At 35.4% G+C, this 14048-nt stretch overlaps 1 protein-coding gene and 1 long non-coding RNA gene across 4 annotated transcripts in view; both read left to right on the forward strand.

The window, feature by feature from the left end:
* The window catches only part of LOC139983340 (alpha-2,8-sialyltransferase 8B-like), a 217621-nt gene extending 205427 nt beyond the window's left edge, over positions 1-12194 (forward strand). The window contains exons 2-4 of one of the 3 annotated variants that reach the window (XM_071996864.1): positions 1214-1353; positions 6941-7519; positions 11498-12194. In XM_071996864.1, coding sequence (XP_071852965.1) covers positions 1331-1353; positions 6941-7519; positions 11498-11759 — 864 coding nt within the window. In that variant the 5' untranslated portion in view covers positions 1214-1330 and the 3' untranslated portion in view covers positions 11760-12194. Of the gene's footprint in view, positions 1-1033; positions 1354-6940; positions 7520-11497 lie in introns of those variants that run through there. The other 2 variants (XM_071996863.1, XM_071996862.1) reach the window with 2 other exon arrangements.
* Positions 12195-12295: 101 nt separating this feature from the next.
* LOC139983369 (uncharacterized) lies at positions 12296-13043 on the forward strand. Its single transcript, XR_011798636.1, has 2 exons — positions 12296-12697; positions 12857-13043. It is a non-coding gene; the product is annotated as an uncharacterized lncRNA (long non-coding RNA).
* Positions 13044-14048: the final 1005 nt, after the last annotated feature.

The following is a 14048-nucleotide window of genomic DNA, read 5'->3' on the forward strand; positions in this document are numbered from 1 at the left end:
AGTAGCTTCTGAAAGGGGCTGCCTCTCTGGACTCCCACTGGACCCTGGTCAGTAAAATCTGCGCTCTGCAATTCTAATAGAGCCCATCACAAAATTGCTCTATAGATACAATCCTGCTTACAAGATTGTGCTGCACATGCCATTTATGCGTGCTTACTTTCTGTGGCTTGGTTACTAATTAAGACACAAATATATAATTGGCGAAGAGTATAAATCTGCCATATACTTTGTTGATTTATAATTGATTGAATCCTCTTTGATATGCTTCGATCTACTGTGCATGACATTTTATTTTGACTTTCTCCATACTACTATAGGCATAATATGTCAGTTAAACCACCATCTCTATTTCTTGCTAACCATGGACATCCCCCTATCCTAAGGCTCATTGGAGAAAAAGTTTCTTGAACTTTCTACCACTGCTAGCAAGAAAAAGGCTATTTTGCTAGTGCTTAGTGCTGAGGACCACAACATTGTTTACTTTTCTATACTCACCTTCCAAAAAAAACATGCTTTGAAACACTCGTATATCGATTATGACTTGGAGAACATCTTTATGACGTCTTAAATTTCATGAAATGATTCTGATAGTCTGTGAGTATAATGGGCACCCTGTAAGGATGCTAGTTTTGTGAAATCAGGTAACGTTTGGCTCTTGTTAGTGATATGAACACACACAATGTTCATGATTATGTTATCATTTCTGTTGTGCTGTGTAAGGATGGAATATAGCATATTTTATCTAGTATATCGTGCTGGTTTTCCAATGGCGCAAATAAACACTGCATTATTGAAAGGGCAGTACTTTAGTATGAAACCTTTACCAAACTGCTTTGATAATTTACTAGTATTGTTAAGTTGTGATATCTAATACAGACAGTTGGCACGTGTTTGCTATAATGTAATTCCGTGTCCCGTTTCATATAGTATTGGCTGGGATATAGGCTCTCGATCATTCAGAAATTGTCTCAATTGGCTGTCCTAAACTGTCGTCTGCTGAATATGCATAAATTCAGCGACAGCATATTCTACAATACGCCGCACGTTAAGATCTGACTTTGCGCGTTTTTTAAGCGATGTATGAACGGAGACCTCTGAACCATACTAAATATCGTAATATAAATATCGAATAAATATGGAGAGACTTTGTAGAAAGTTTAGGGCTCTTTTTATATGTTCTGTTGTCATTTTTACGTTATTTGTGCTGTTACAGCGCAGTTGGAGAACAACATCAAGGATTAAAACGGCAGCTGAAATCGAAAAAGTTGTTTCCGACCTTCACGTTGACAACAGACAAAAAGCAAAGGATCGTGTGTTTGATGTACGTAAAATGTGCGATAAAATATGTGATAGGTAAGCAACATTTCTCTTATGTATATGCTATATACGTTGCTTTGCTGTCTCAATTATAGACTAACTAAGATCGTGAAAACGTATACGTTTGTCGTTGAGGATATTTTCTTTTGCAGCCTGTTGTAAAGGGACAATTTTGTAAATAAATTGGAGGTAAATTGTAAAAATAAAGACTGCCAATGTATATATACATCGGCTATAAATATACAACTAGTTGTTTAGGGCCATACACTTAGTTTTCTAGCCAACTTTCTTAACCAACGCTGAGGAAATATGAATCCAACCGACGGTTGGGCATATATTGACCAATTACTGTTCGGTAATGGTTTTACTCGTAGTTTGGATATTATACAGGCAATACATAGTAACTTATAAATTACCCAAGTCGCCTGTTGGTCAATGTTTATCATTCGTTGGCGAAATGTTGAATACGCATACTCAAATGTCTGGGCATCCTTTACTCCTAATTGGGCAACATATATCAATTTATTGGTAGATATTTCGACATTATTTTAGCACTTTTTCTCCCTTTATTGTGTCATGGATAGTTCATCAATATATTCATAATGATCTATACAGATATTTTGAAGCCCCTGTTTTTTACTGACTATAAACAAAGTTGTTGAATGATATAATTAAAATAGGTAAATTGGTACCACCAAGGGTGAACATGGAAAGGTTAGAGGATGGTGGACAACTATAGAATTAACCAAACCCAAAAGACAGATCTAGCATCACAGTATATTGAATAATGATTAATTGAACAACTCGAAGAAAATAAATGCAATTTTATAACTTCATATCCGTGATAACAATGACAAAACAAAAGGTTTGTTTACGCTGTCAAATAAGTTAGTAGCCTGAAATGCTATCGTAACATGCTTCTCGTCCACTCATTGATATTGTAGCATGCTACCCTCGTCTAACCATTGTCATTATAGCATGCTACTCTCGTCAGACCATTGTCATCGTAACATGCCTCGCTCGTTCACCCATCGCTATTGTAACACGCTACTCTCACCCACCCATTGATTCTCCTGCCAAATGTGCTAATGTTACTTTGTCTGTTTATTTCTCAAGTCAAGAAAATATAAGCATTACAAACCCGTTAAATTAACAGTTAAAGGATCCTGAATCAGAACCTGATTTTTGGGCGCAAGTCTAGAGATGCTTTGAAAGATGACCACGTGGCTGATGTCTATACTAATTCTCCATTCAATAATATAAAACAAATGCAAACGTTTGCAATGGAAGCACATATATCATGTCTCAACAGGTTTAAATTACAATGTGGTTTTGTCAGAACAAGGTTGGTTAACTAAGACCAGATCATTGTGATGCTAAACCAAAGCTAGGGGTACCATCATCATGTCATATTAGTACTCTATGTACAGGTTTGTAAATTGTTCAATTGATTTTGTAAGACGTTACTGTGATGGTGTTATAAACAAAATCTATGTACACAAAGTATTTTTAGCTGATAAAGTATGAAGTACACACATAACCTTGGATGAATAAACCAAGTTAGCTGATATCATACTTCACTAAAGTCCTTTTGAAAGCTAAGTGATAAAACAAAAGAAGTAAAAAACGATGATCTGTTCTTAAAAAACATTTACACTATAAGTTTTGTTTCTGAACATACCACTTTCAAGATGTAATGGATGATATAAGTACAATGAATAGTTAGGAATAAGAAAACTACTTTAAATCTGATGCGATTAATGCCTTTTAGAGTTCCTGTTTGCATCAGTAAAGTCAAAGCCATAAGTATCAAAGAATCCTGATAACTGTCTCTTTGTATAAGCTTCAATACTGTTAATAAATCCATGTGCATCATCAGTTATTCCCTTTGTTAGTGGAGAAGCTTTGCCTGATGATTTCCGTCTAGTAATCAATATAGCTGCTGATTCAGTATTGTTTCATATTCCAAGTCTTCTTCATCTGCATCTGCATCACTGCTGGGTGAAGCTTCCCATTTTCATTGTCATCGCTTTAGTCTATGTCAGGCATATTGCTTGTCTTGTGTTGATATTGAGAAAGTCCTATGACTGGCTCCTGCTGAGAAGTAGGCTTTGTCAATAGATGTTTCTTCAACATAAAAAGAATGTATATTGTATTCATTATTACGATCGATTGACCAGTATCAGTATCAACCACGCGCAACGTAGATTAATACTGATAGTGGCTGCTCTTAGGCCTAGCCTAACGTTAGGCCTATGATATTTGCCAGTAAGTTAGGCTAAGTAGTAAGTAGGCTAGTAAAGAACTAATACGTAGCCTAGAAAGGTGTACTTTAATGTATGTCATGCACGGTCATATGGCGTCAAGTTAGCTCCCAATGCCTTATGTTAGTCATGTAAGTAATATTAGTCATAATAACATTAATTACACTCTTGATTCAATCCTTGCAGCTACCATAAAAATTTAGCCATATGCTAGGCCTCACTTGGACCTAGGTCCTAATTAAGTTCCGTTTGACCAAACTAGTATCGTTACTCGTTATACTTTTTGGCCTAACCTTACGCTATCATTGTGTGTACCCATATTTACATCCTATTCATATATTCGTCATTTTTTTACCATTTAACAGTAGCCTACATCCGTATCTTGAAACGTGTCTATCACCTCTTCAATCCCCCCCCCCCTCCCTGTCCATTTTGTAGGGTTCTTCGATAGGCCTGCCAATCTTCTATATTTCATCTACAACCGTGCATGTAAGTATGAGGTATGCAACGATACGTGTACACACACAAATGTATGGGCAAAAAGTTCCTTCGTAGACGTTGGGTATATTTATTAACTTTGCACGGCTGTTTACTAAGTTCTTTGTCACTACAAGTTAATCAGCAATTAGAGCAGTGATAATGTCCAATATTATATATACGTATAGTTTGCACGGCTGTTTACTAAGTTGTTTGTCACTATAAGTTAATCAGCAATTAGAGCAGTGATAATGTCCAATATTTTATATACGTATAGTTTGCATCAATTGTCTAACCATAATAAAAGAAACTTGAAGGACTCGAATTGAAGTAGGTTCACACTTTCATGGTCTCAATAGGGATATGGCTTTTCTTTCCGGGTTCAAGCACTTTGAGCAGTCTGGGGCTTACGGTAGACTAACGTGATTTCAATCACTCTTTTTACGCCTGACGAAGGACCAGGGTGTCCGAAAATTTGTGTAGCGTGTAATTAATTATATTTATTCTAAATATTATGTTGGATTTAAAGGCATTACATGTTGTCCTTATCTTTTCTACTATTATTTCTATCCAACATGTGGAACATTTCACCATGCGTACATATATATATATATATATATATATATATATATATATATATATATATATATATATATATATATCTGAGAACTAAACCTAAAGACCACGGCACCATTCGGTTTAAACATCAGAAACGATTTGCCTTGCCAGATAAACCAAAGCAATTCCTTTGAAATTACAACGGAATCGGATTGAAATAATCCGACACGGATTAAAATAATCCGATTTTCCATAACTTCTTCTAAATCCAGCAGAAATCAGTAAGTCGCTTTGACTTCACAAACATGCCGCCACTCTTTTTTATAGAGTAGTTTCAATTCCTGCTACTCCTTGTCACTTTCGGTAATCATGCACTGAAGACCTAGTTTTGCTCGAAAGCTCTGCAAAAACCAAACATTGGCTGTTTTACTTCCAATCACTTAACTAATTTAATTATTGTGTCTCACTCGAGTGTTACAGCCGTCCGTTATTCATATTCATATATATATATGTAAATATATATATATATATATATATATTTATATATATATATGTATATACATATATATACATATATATATATATATATATATATATATATATAAACATATACATATATACATATATATATATATATATAAACATATACATATATACATATATATATATATATATATATATATATATATATATATACATATTTATACATATATATAAGGTTGGATTTAGTGGTATATATATATATATATATATATATATATATATATATATATATATTTATTTATTTATATATAACACTAAATCCAACCTTTGGTCGACATCTGTTAAAAGTTAACATTTGGTGGAAAAAGGTTGTATATCGACAAAAAAAAAGTGTAATTGAGTTAATGAATGCCTTTGCCATTCCTTCATCTGTCGTTTTTACTACATAGTCGGTTAGAGATATACACTGTTTGTGCCTTGATTGGTGTCCACTTAGCGTTTTTTATATCAATTGCAAGGCAATCTAGACGAAGGATGGGCTTTGAATGCAATGAGCTTGGTTGATGGTATTGATTGCAGGAATGTAGAGCGATATTCCGCATGTCAATTTTCTCCAAAGTCGTAAATGGAGAGTGGATTTTTGGATGGGCGAGAAATTCCCAAACAGGTGGGTTGACTCATTAAATTGCTTGTCGCGGATTGCTTTGCACAATATTGGGCTCATGAAACGATACAATGTTATAAATTCCATACACACATACAATACAAGAAAACCAAACAGTAAAGTAGGTCCTGTCTTTTGCAAACAAAATTATATTACTTCCTCTAAGAAACAATCAAGCATACCATGCAAAAGTAAAACAAGGAAGGCAGACAAACCATAACAAACAACTTGTCTCCCTTTTGAAAACAACCAAACAACAATCATGATAAGACATTTCAAGGCAGTTGAAGTTTGAAATACCTACATAATACTTCCACTTTTTCTTAAGTCAAAAACATGAGTGTGAATACATCTTGATCTTAGTGATCTTGAACCGAGGGAGAAATGGATTTCTTAGTTAAGTTGACTAGCCTAGCTACTTCAGCACAGTGCAACAGAAATATATGGCAGTTAAGAGCTCTCCGATGGTGAGGAATGGGAACAAGTAGCTATTATTATTTCTACAATTTCCAGTTTTTTACTTATGACATGCACACAGCCCCCCCCCCCCGACCACCCCCCCGACAAGTAAATTGTTTTGTTTCACATAAGTGTAAAAATTGTGCACCAAGTGGCTCCATGTAGGTTTTCATGTTTGAAAAATTTCCAGGCTCTGAGAGGGAATGTACCATCCTCAGACCCCCATTACATGTTGCGTTAACACGCGGAGGTACACATCCAAACATTCCAACAGGAAAGCATGCGTATGCCCATAGAGAAGAGTGTTACAATCTCATTATAGTACAGGATATATATATATATATATATATATATATATATATATATATATATATATAAATGTATATATATGTTTATATTGAACAAGGGTTTGTTATACCACAAAACAGCAAACCTACGGAAATGACCGCCTTGAAAGATTTTTACATGAAAAAGTTTGCAAGGTATAACGAAGTGATATATTGTATGTTTTTGAGAAGGGCTTTAACATGTCTGATGAAAAAAATGTTTTCGAAATGTCTTTCCATGTACAACTTTTACATCTTGTTTTATTTCTGTTTTCCGTCTTGTATACCCTGATACCACACAACTGCGTATACTGTGTAAATTAATTTGAGCCTCATGTAAACCATTTTTTACGTTGTACGTAGAATTATTTTTCTCTGACTCTATCTTTCAGAACTATGCAAACCTGTTTTTCTACGGATATCACTATTTTCGTCTATAAAAACGCTGAGCCAAAACATATGTTATTCGAGCAAACCTTTGGCAAATGGAAGAGCAAGGAAGAGGGGTTTTCTAGTAAAAGAAAACAGTGTCCCATTAACGAAATAGACTCATCGTTCGAGACATTGACAAAGCAGCCGAAATGTGCAATAGTAGGCAATAGTGGAATACTCTTAAAGAGTAAATGCGGTAATGAGATTAACAAGCATAATTACGTCATGAGGGCGAATATGGCGGAAACAGAAGGCTTCAGTGATGACGTAGGCAACAAGACAACGCTAATGATGATCAACGTTGAGATGACAACTAAAATATTCAACGATACCATTTTTCCTGATAACAGTACGGTCTATGAATCTATAATGGATAATCTTCGATCGTTAAATGATAGTATTCTTTGGTTTGCAAAAGGATTGCCACATGGGAGTCCATTTTCGAAACAGCTTCATGATATAGCTGGATACGTTAAGAAGAAGAACTTAAATACCAGGTTTGCGTTCAGCTACAAGACTGCTGGCGGTTTAGCTAAGAAGTAAGTATACACGCTTATGATGTCTCAGTTTTCACGTATTCAAAAGTGCTATATATGACAGACTCGGCCTTTATGCAAGGTTTCAGCATGAATGCTCGAAATGTGACAATATGTTGCCTCTGTCATTGTTGGGAAAGGTGGTAAGGTATTGAAACCTGAGTGTATTTCTTCATTTAATTTTGTATTATGAGAACAGTAACCTTCAAGGTTTTCCAATTCAATTCGGCGTCTCGAAATTAATCCCTTAATATTGTTTTGGACACATGTGAAATTTGTATTACCAAAGTGATCTGAACAAGGTTTCATATGTAAAAGACGCCGGGGGTGTGCTCAAAATACATGACGGTGCCTGATGCAGTTTTTAGGCATGGATATGATATTTAACCTAAAGGCACGTGGTTGCGGGTACACGTGTCTTGTTATGTATTGTATAAGGGGAGAGTGTAACCCTTCATTGTTGCACAACGCAGGGCCATCTCTACTGGCGTGATTGGGGCGGGGGGGGGGGGGAGTAGGGGGTTCTGGAACACCTGCTCAACATAATTATGTTTGTCCTTGCAAAAGGTCTCGCATTTCCCATAACCCATACTCGTAGCTTAAGCGAAGCTGACACCGTCTTATGTAAAGATAAAGAATCAAGTCAACCATGTGCACTTTCATAAGTTTGCTTCTACATAAATAACTCTGAATGAAACTATGTGTAGTTTGAGTGTAAGAATAAATACCCCATGATCCCCATCGGTATGTCCTGAACGCACAGCGCACAACCCATAACGCACACCGCACAACGCACACCGCACAACCCATAACGCACAACCCACAACGCACACCGCACAACGCACAGCGCACAAGAACGTTTTCACGTACTGCATTCCTTTGCTGGCAAACAATAAAGAAACATTTGAGGTTAAGTTTTTAATAACGAGTATTGTAATCATTGAATGAAGCCACATCAGCCCATTACAACGCATTCAATGTTATCATATGCTGATGTGATTAAAGCACTTGCTGCTGATATTTTCTACAGATTAGGTAATAACACACTTCCTTAAAATACATAAAGCAATGACATTTATATTTTGTATTGTTACTTGAAAACTCCACATCAATATCGTGTCCCTATAACTGAAGTGTTACCCATTCGGAGTAATTACTCAACCTCCTCCCCCAATGTTACTCCAGTGAGTCCCTCGAAAAAAGGGGTCTGTGATGTCATGCCCCCTCATAGTACGGTCTTTCGTTGATTAAGACACCAAATGTGTAGCATGTGGAATGCTTGTTTACCTGTCGATGTTTCAGATATTGTTACAATATCATTGGGGTAAAAGAACATTAACGCTTGCAGCGCAATAACATCGACAGCAAGACTCAATCAGGTGTTAGCTGTATTCACAAAAATTACCCAAAATTTGAGTAACTTATATCTCGTCATATAAAATGTTATGATAATGTGATTCTGGCCTAAGGATACAGACAGATTATAGCAGTTTATTGAGCAAAGAACTATAACCGCTGGAATTTAACTTTCAGTGTGACTGTTAAGGGATTATTCACTCTCTAAATATGGATTCATATCATCTATATAAAACTTTCAGTGTGATTTTTAAGGGATTATTCACTCTCTAAATATGGATCCATATCATCTATATAAAACTTTCAGTGTGACTTTTAAGGGATTATTCACTCTCTAAATATGGATCCATATCATCTATATAAAACTTTCAGTGTGACTTTTAAGGGATTATTCACTCTCTAAATATGGATCCATATCATCTATATAAAACTTTCAGTGTGACTTTTAAGGGATTATTCACTCTCTAAATATGGATCCATATCATCTATATAAAACTTTCAGTGTGACTTTTAAGGGATTATTCACTCTCTAAATATGGATTCATATCATCTATATAAAACTTTCAGTGTAACTGTTAAGGGATTATTCACTCTCTAAATATGGATCCATATCATCTATATAAAACTTTCAGTGTGACTTTTAAGGGATTATTCACTCTCTAAATATGGATCCATATCATCTATATAAAACTTTCAGTGTGACTTTTAAGGGATTATTCACTCTCTAAATATGGATCCATATCATCTATATAAAACTTTCAGTGTAACTGTTAAGGGATTATTCACTCTCTAAATATGGATCCATATCATCTATATAAAACTTTCAGTGTGACTTTTAAGGGATTATTCACTCTCTAAATATGGATCCATATCATCTATATAAAACTTTCAGTGTGACTGTTAAGGGATTATTCACTCTCTAAATATGGATCCATATCATCTATATAAAACTTTCAGTGTGACTTTTAAGGGATTATTCACTCTCTAAATATGGATCCATATCATCTATATAAAACTTTCAGTGTGACTGTTAAGGGATTATTCACTCTCTAAATATGGATTCATATCATCTATATAAAACTTTCAGTGTGATTTTCAAGGGATTATTCACTCTCTAAATATGGATCCATATCATCTATATAAAACTTTCAGTGTGACTTTTAAGGGATTATTCATTCTCTAAATATGGATCCATATCATCTATATAAAACTTTCAGTGTGACTGTTAAGGGATTATTCACTCTCTAAATATGGATCCATATCATCTATATGAAACTTTCAGTGTGACTTTTAAGGGATTATTCACTCTCTAAATATGGATCCATATCATCTATATAAAACTTTCAGTGTGACTTTTAAGGGATTATTCACTCTCTAAATATGGATTCATATCATCTATATAAAAGTTCTTGTTGCTTGTTTTCTTTTCGCAAACTAGAAATATTGGAACGAGGCATATGTGAAGCACCAAGAAAATATCGCTCATGGTATTACCAATAGATAAGTCCAATTACAAACCGCTCTAATTGCCGTGTCCGCGATGAACAGTTACATATCAAGGATCGAATGAACAACAAAAAAGAGACGCTTGTTTTGTTTTTGTAGAAAAAAAGAGGTTATTCTTTGTTATTGAATTTTACGCACTATGCATCCAAACCATACATGATCACGAACACAGAGAGAGACCGTTCCTGGTCGGTAGGGCAGGGTTTTGTTTTATATGGGGTGGATCCTCCAGTTTGTTCACGAACACAGAGAGAGACCGTCCCTGGTCGGTATGGCAGGGTTTTGTTTTATATGGGGTAGATCCTCCAGTTTGTTCACGAACACAGAGAGAGACCGTCCCTGGTCGGTATGGCAGGGTTTTGTTTTATATGGGTTAGACAGTCCAGTTTGTTCTGTTGCTGTGTTGCACCGTATTATTTGTGTTTGTTCTGTTGTAAAAAAAAAAACTTGTTTGGAGGAATAGATGTGATGTGGTGTTTAGGGAGAAATTTGCCAGTTGACAGGCAGTCCTGGAGGTGGTGAAGTCTGACATTCGCCTTCAGGTTGAAGGCGATTTTCGCCGTTTATTTGGGGCTGCCTTTTTTTGGACGCTGGTGTGCTGGGTAGGGGGTGTTTCGTTTCGCTGCGTGCTGGTCGTCCTTTTGTAGTTTTCTGAATGTTTGAGTTGGTGGTTGGGGGTTTGTCACTGCAGGTCGGTGGGTGTATTTACTTTTTTGGCTCGCTGGACTTGAGTTTCGTTTGTCAGAATGGGAAGGTTCGGTAGAGCCGTTTGGCCGTGACGTTTTGGATCCCGCATGGCGGGTCACGAAAAAAAACACACACAGAGAGGTACATGCCGAGGCACTGTAAAGTACTGTGTATTAGTTTATTACATTATAAAACATGTATATTATGCATTGGGCATTACGATAGTTAACCAAACTTGACGTTGGGAAACCCGATTATCTGTAGTTTCATTTCTCAACGTACTCAGGTAATCTTTTAAAGATAACCGCTCTTCCGGAGCGCAGACGTTATCCCAATACATTCAGTCTGTAGGTTACTTCAACGTGGATGTATTTCACTTCTTTGCTATTCGTTTTGGTTAAATCATTTCTATCTCTTATTTCCTAACTTTAGAAGATGGAAAATGGAGGCTTACCCTTCGTCTGGACTTATAATGCTGATGGCTGCTGAAACCTTTTGTGAAGAAATTACTCTATATGGATTTTATCCGTATGAAAAGAACCCACAGGGCGCACCAGTACTACATCATTACTATGATCCGAGACTAGTCAATTTTAGCACCCCTGTCCATAACTTTGACAACGAACATAAATTTCTTCAATCCCTTCATAAGAAAGGAACCATCAGACTTGTCATTGATCCTTGCGAATCATGAAATAATTAATCCAGGGTTTAAAAATCTACCATGGAATATCAAAATAAATAAAAACCATTTTGCCTCATTTGTGATAATTGTATATATTATTATTCACTTCTACATAATTGTTCCCTTTGTAACATAAGTTCTTAACGTGAAAAGCCTTATAAGCTTTTTCCATGTGCATACAGTTTATGTGTAACAGGAAACTAATCATGCTGACATTTTGCGGTATTTAATTAATAAACTCGGCACCAAATTGAGATACATTACAGTTCTCATGATTGTAAATTTAAGTTTATACGACTAAGTTAACATGAAAAACATAATGATGCTACTGTATTCAATCAAATATGCTCCATTTAGAGAATGGCTGGATCTCGAATGAGACACAAACATTAAATAAAGTGAACAATTTGAAGTAAACAGCCAATTTATATATATATATATATATATATATATATATATATATATATATATATATATATATATATATATATATATATATATTTATATATATATATATATATATATATATATATATATATATATATATATATATATATATATATATATATATATATATATATATACTACCTGACAACTTTCTTGGCAAAATATAATCAGTTAATTCATGTGAATGGTACCCAGGACCGCTAAATCTGTAGTGAGCTGTAACTACAAAAAGTCTCGGCCTTTTGGCTAAGATCATGTGCAGTAAGTCCGTGATACACATTTGACGTAATGTCATCATGAGCACACGTTCACTGTCTCAATATAAGGGGAGTGAGACTGCGATTGGATCAGCAAAATCTATCTTGGGGCGACATTTCACAAACAGTATCTCTTGGATAGTCGACTCGGCCTATTGTTCAGCTGATGTGCATTGATAAGAGACATATAGTACACAGACGATCGTTCATCTCTTGGATAGTCGACTCGTCCTTTTTGCTCAGGTGATGTATATTGATTAGATACATATATTACACCGACGATCGTTCATCTCTTGGATAGTCGACTCGTCCTTTTTGCTCAGGTGATGTCTATTGATAAGATAAATATAGTACATAGACGATCGTTTATCTCTTGGATAGTCGTCTCGACATTTTTCTCAGGTGATGTATATTGATAAGATACATATATTACACCAACGATCGTTCATCACCTTTAAGCCGAAACCACATGTTGCATTTATTCTCTTTCAAGCGGACTTGTGGCAGCGATACCTCTCGTACCGTAAGACCGTCATGTTCACACAGTTACAGATGCAATATAAGGGGACTGCTGATGAGCGTGGTTGATATTTTTTTTTAATATTTTATTTTCATGGTGGTGTGCATGTGCCCAGGCTCTTTCTTGGGTGACTCTTTAAAAAAAAAAAGATCTCTTGGATATACTAGGGCTGCGTGAATAACTACAGTATACACTGTAGACTTGTTGAATAGCCCCAGAATTAGTGATCTTAATTAAATAAAAGTGCTTCAAGTGCAAAACTTATCATCATTGTTCAAAACCAAGAAGCTTTCATTCGACAAATGTTGTTTAATTTTTTAATGTCAAATTATGTTAAAAAGGTATTGGTTTTATAACATTATTGATTTCTTTTTTTACAAATGATAAAAATAAGAAAAATATAATATTTCAAATGTTATAATTTCTGAAGATGTATATATAGCTTTTGTCTGTATTTTACAACTAGTTGTGGGTACTGTGAAATAAAAGTACTGATGAATATAACCTTTGTTTCAAACTAACGGATCCGTCTTGTCGAGTTCTCTTACCTAAATTGTTCTTTTTGTGTCAGAGGTTGATCACCTTGGAGATCCTGCTGCGGTTAACTGTAAGACGACCGGGACATTGGTACGATATTAACTATCCACCGCAAAGCCCTATCTATATACATTCTTATATTTCCTTCCTAAGTACACATATAAGGCGGTTGAATTTGAAGAAATGAGGTTTAGCAATTGGGAACTTCCGGGTTTGATACCCTGCGGGATTATAGTTAGGTGGGTTTTTTAATCCAAGAGCAAGCTACGATTTTCCCACCTGAAATAACAAAAAATTGATAAAGATTTCAAATTTGAGTTAATCTGTTGAATTGGAAGCCATCCGACGTGTTAGTTGTAATCAATATGCCCTTGCGGGTTGCATTTGTGGTCGCTTAAGCATTTATTATTATTATTATCATATAATTTGCCCCGTTAACTTTCACACTAAATCTTCAAAGTGGTGTTGTCTCCTTATAGAAGTTCTCAACAGTTAAACTCTACCCATCACTGGCTTGCTGACAGATTGGCCATTCAT

This window comes from Apostichopus japonicus, chromosome 16 (assembly GCF_037975245.1).
Source record: "Apostichopus japonicus isolate 1M-3 chromosome 16, ASM3797524v1, whole genome shotgun sequence".
Taxonomy (NCBI): Eukaryota; Metazoa; Echinodermata; class Holothuroidea; order Aspidochirotida; family Stichopodidae; genus Apostichopus; species Apostichopus japonicus.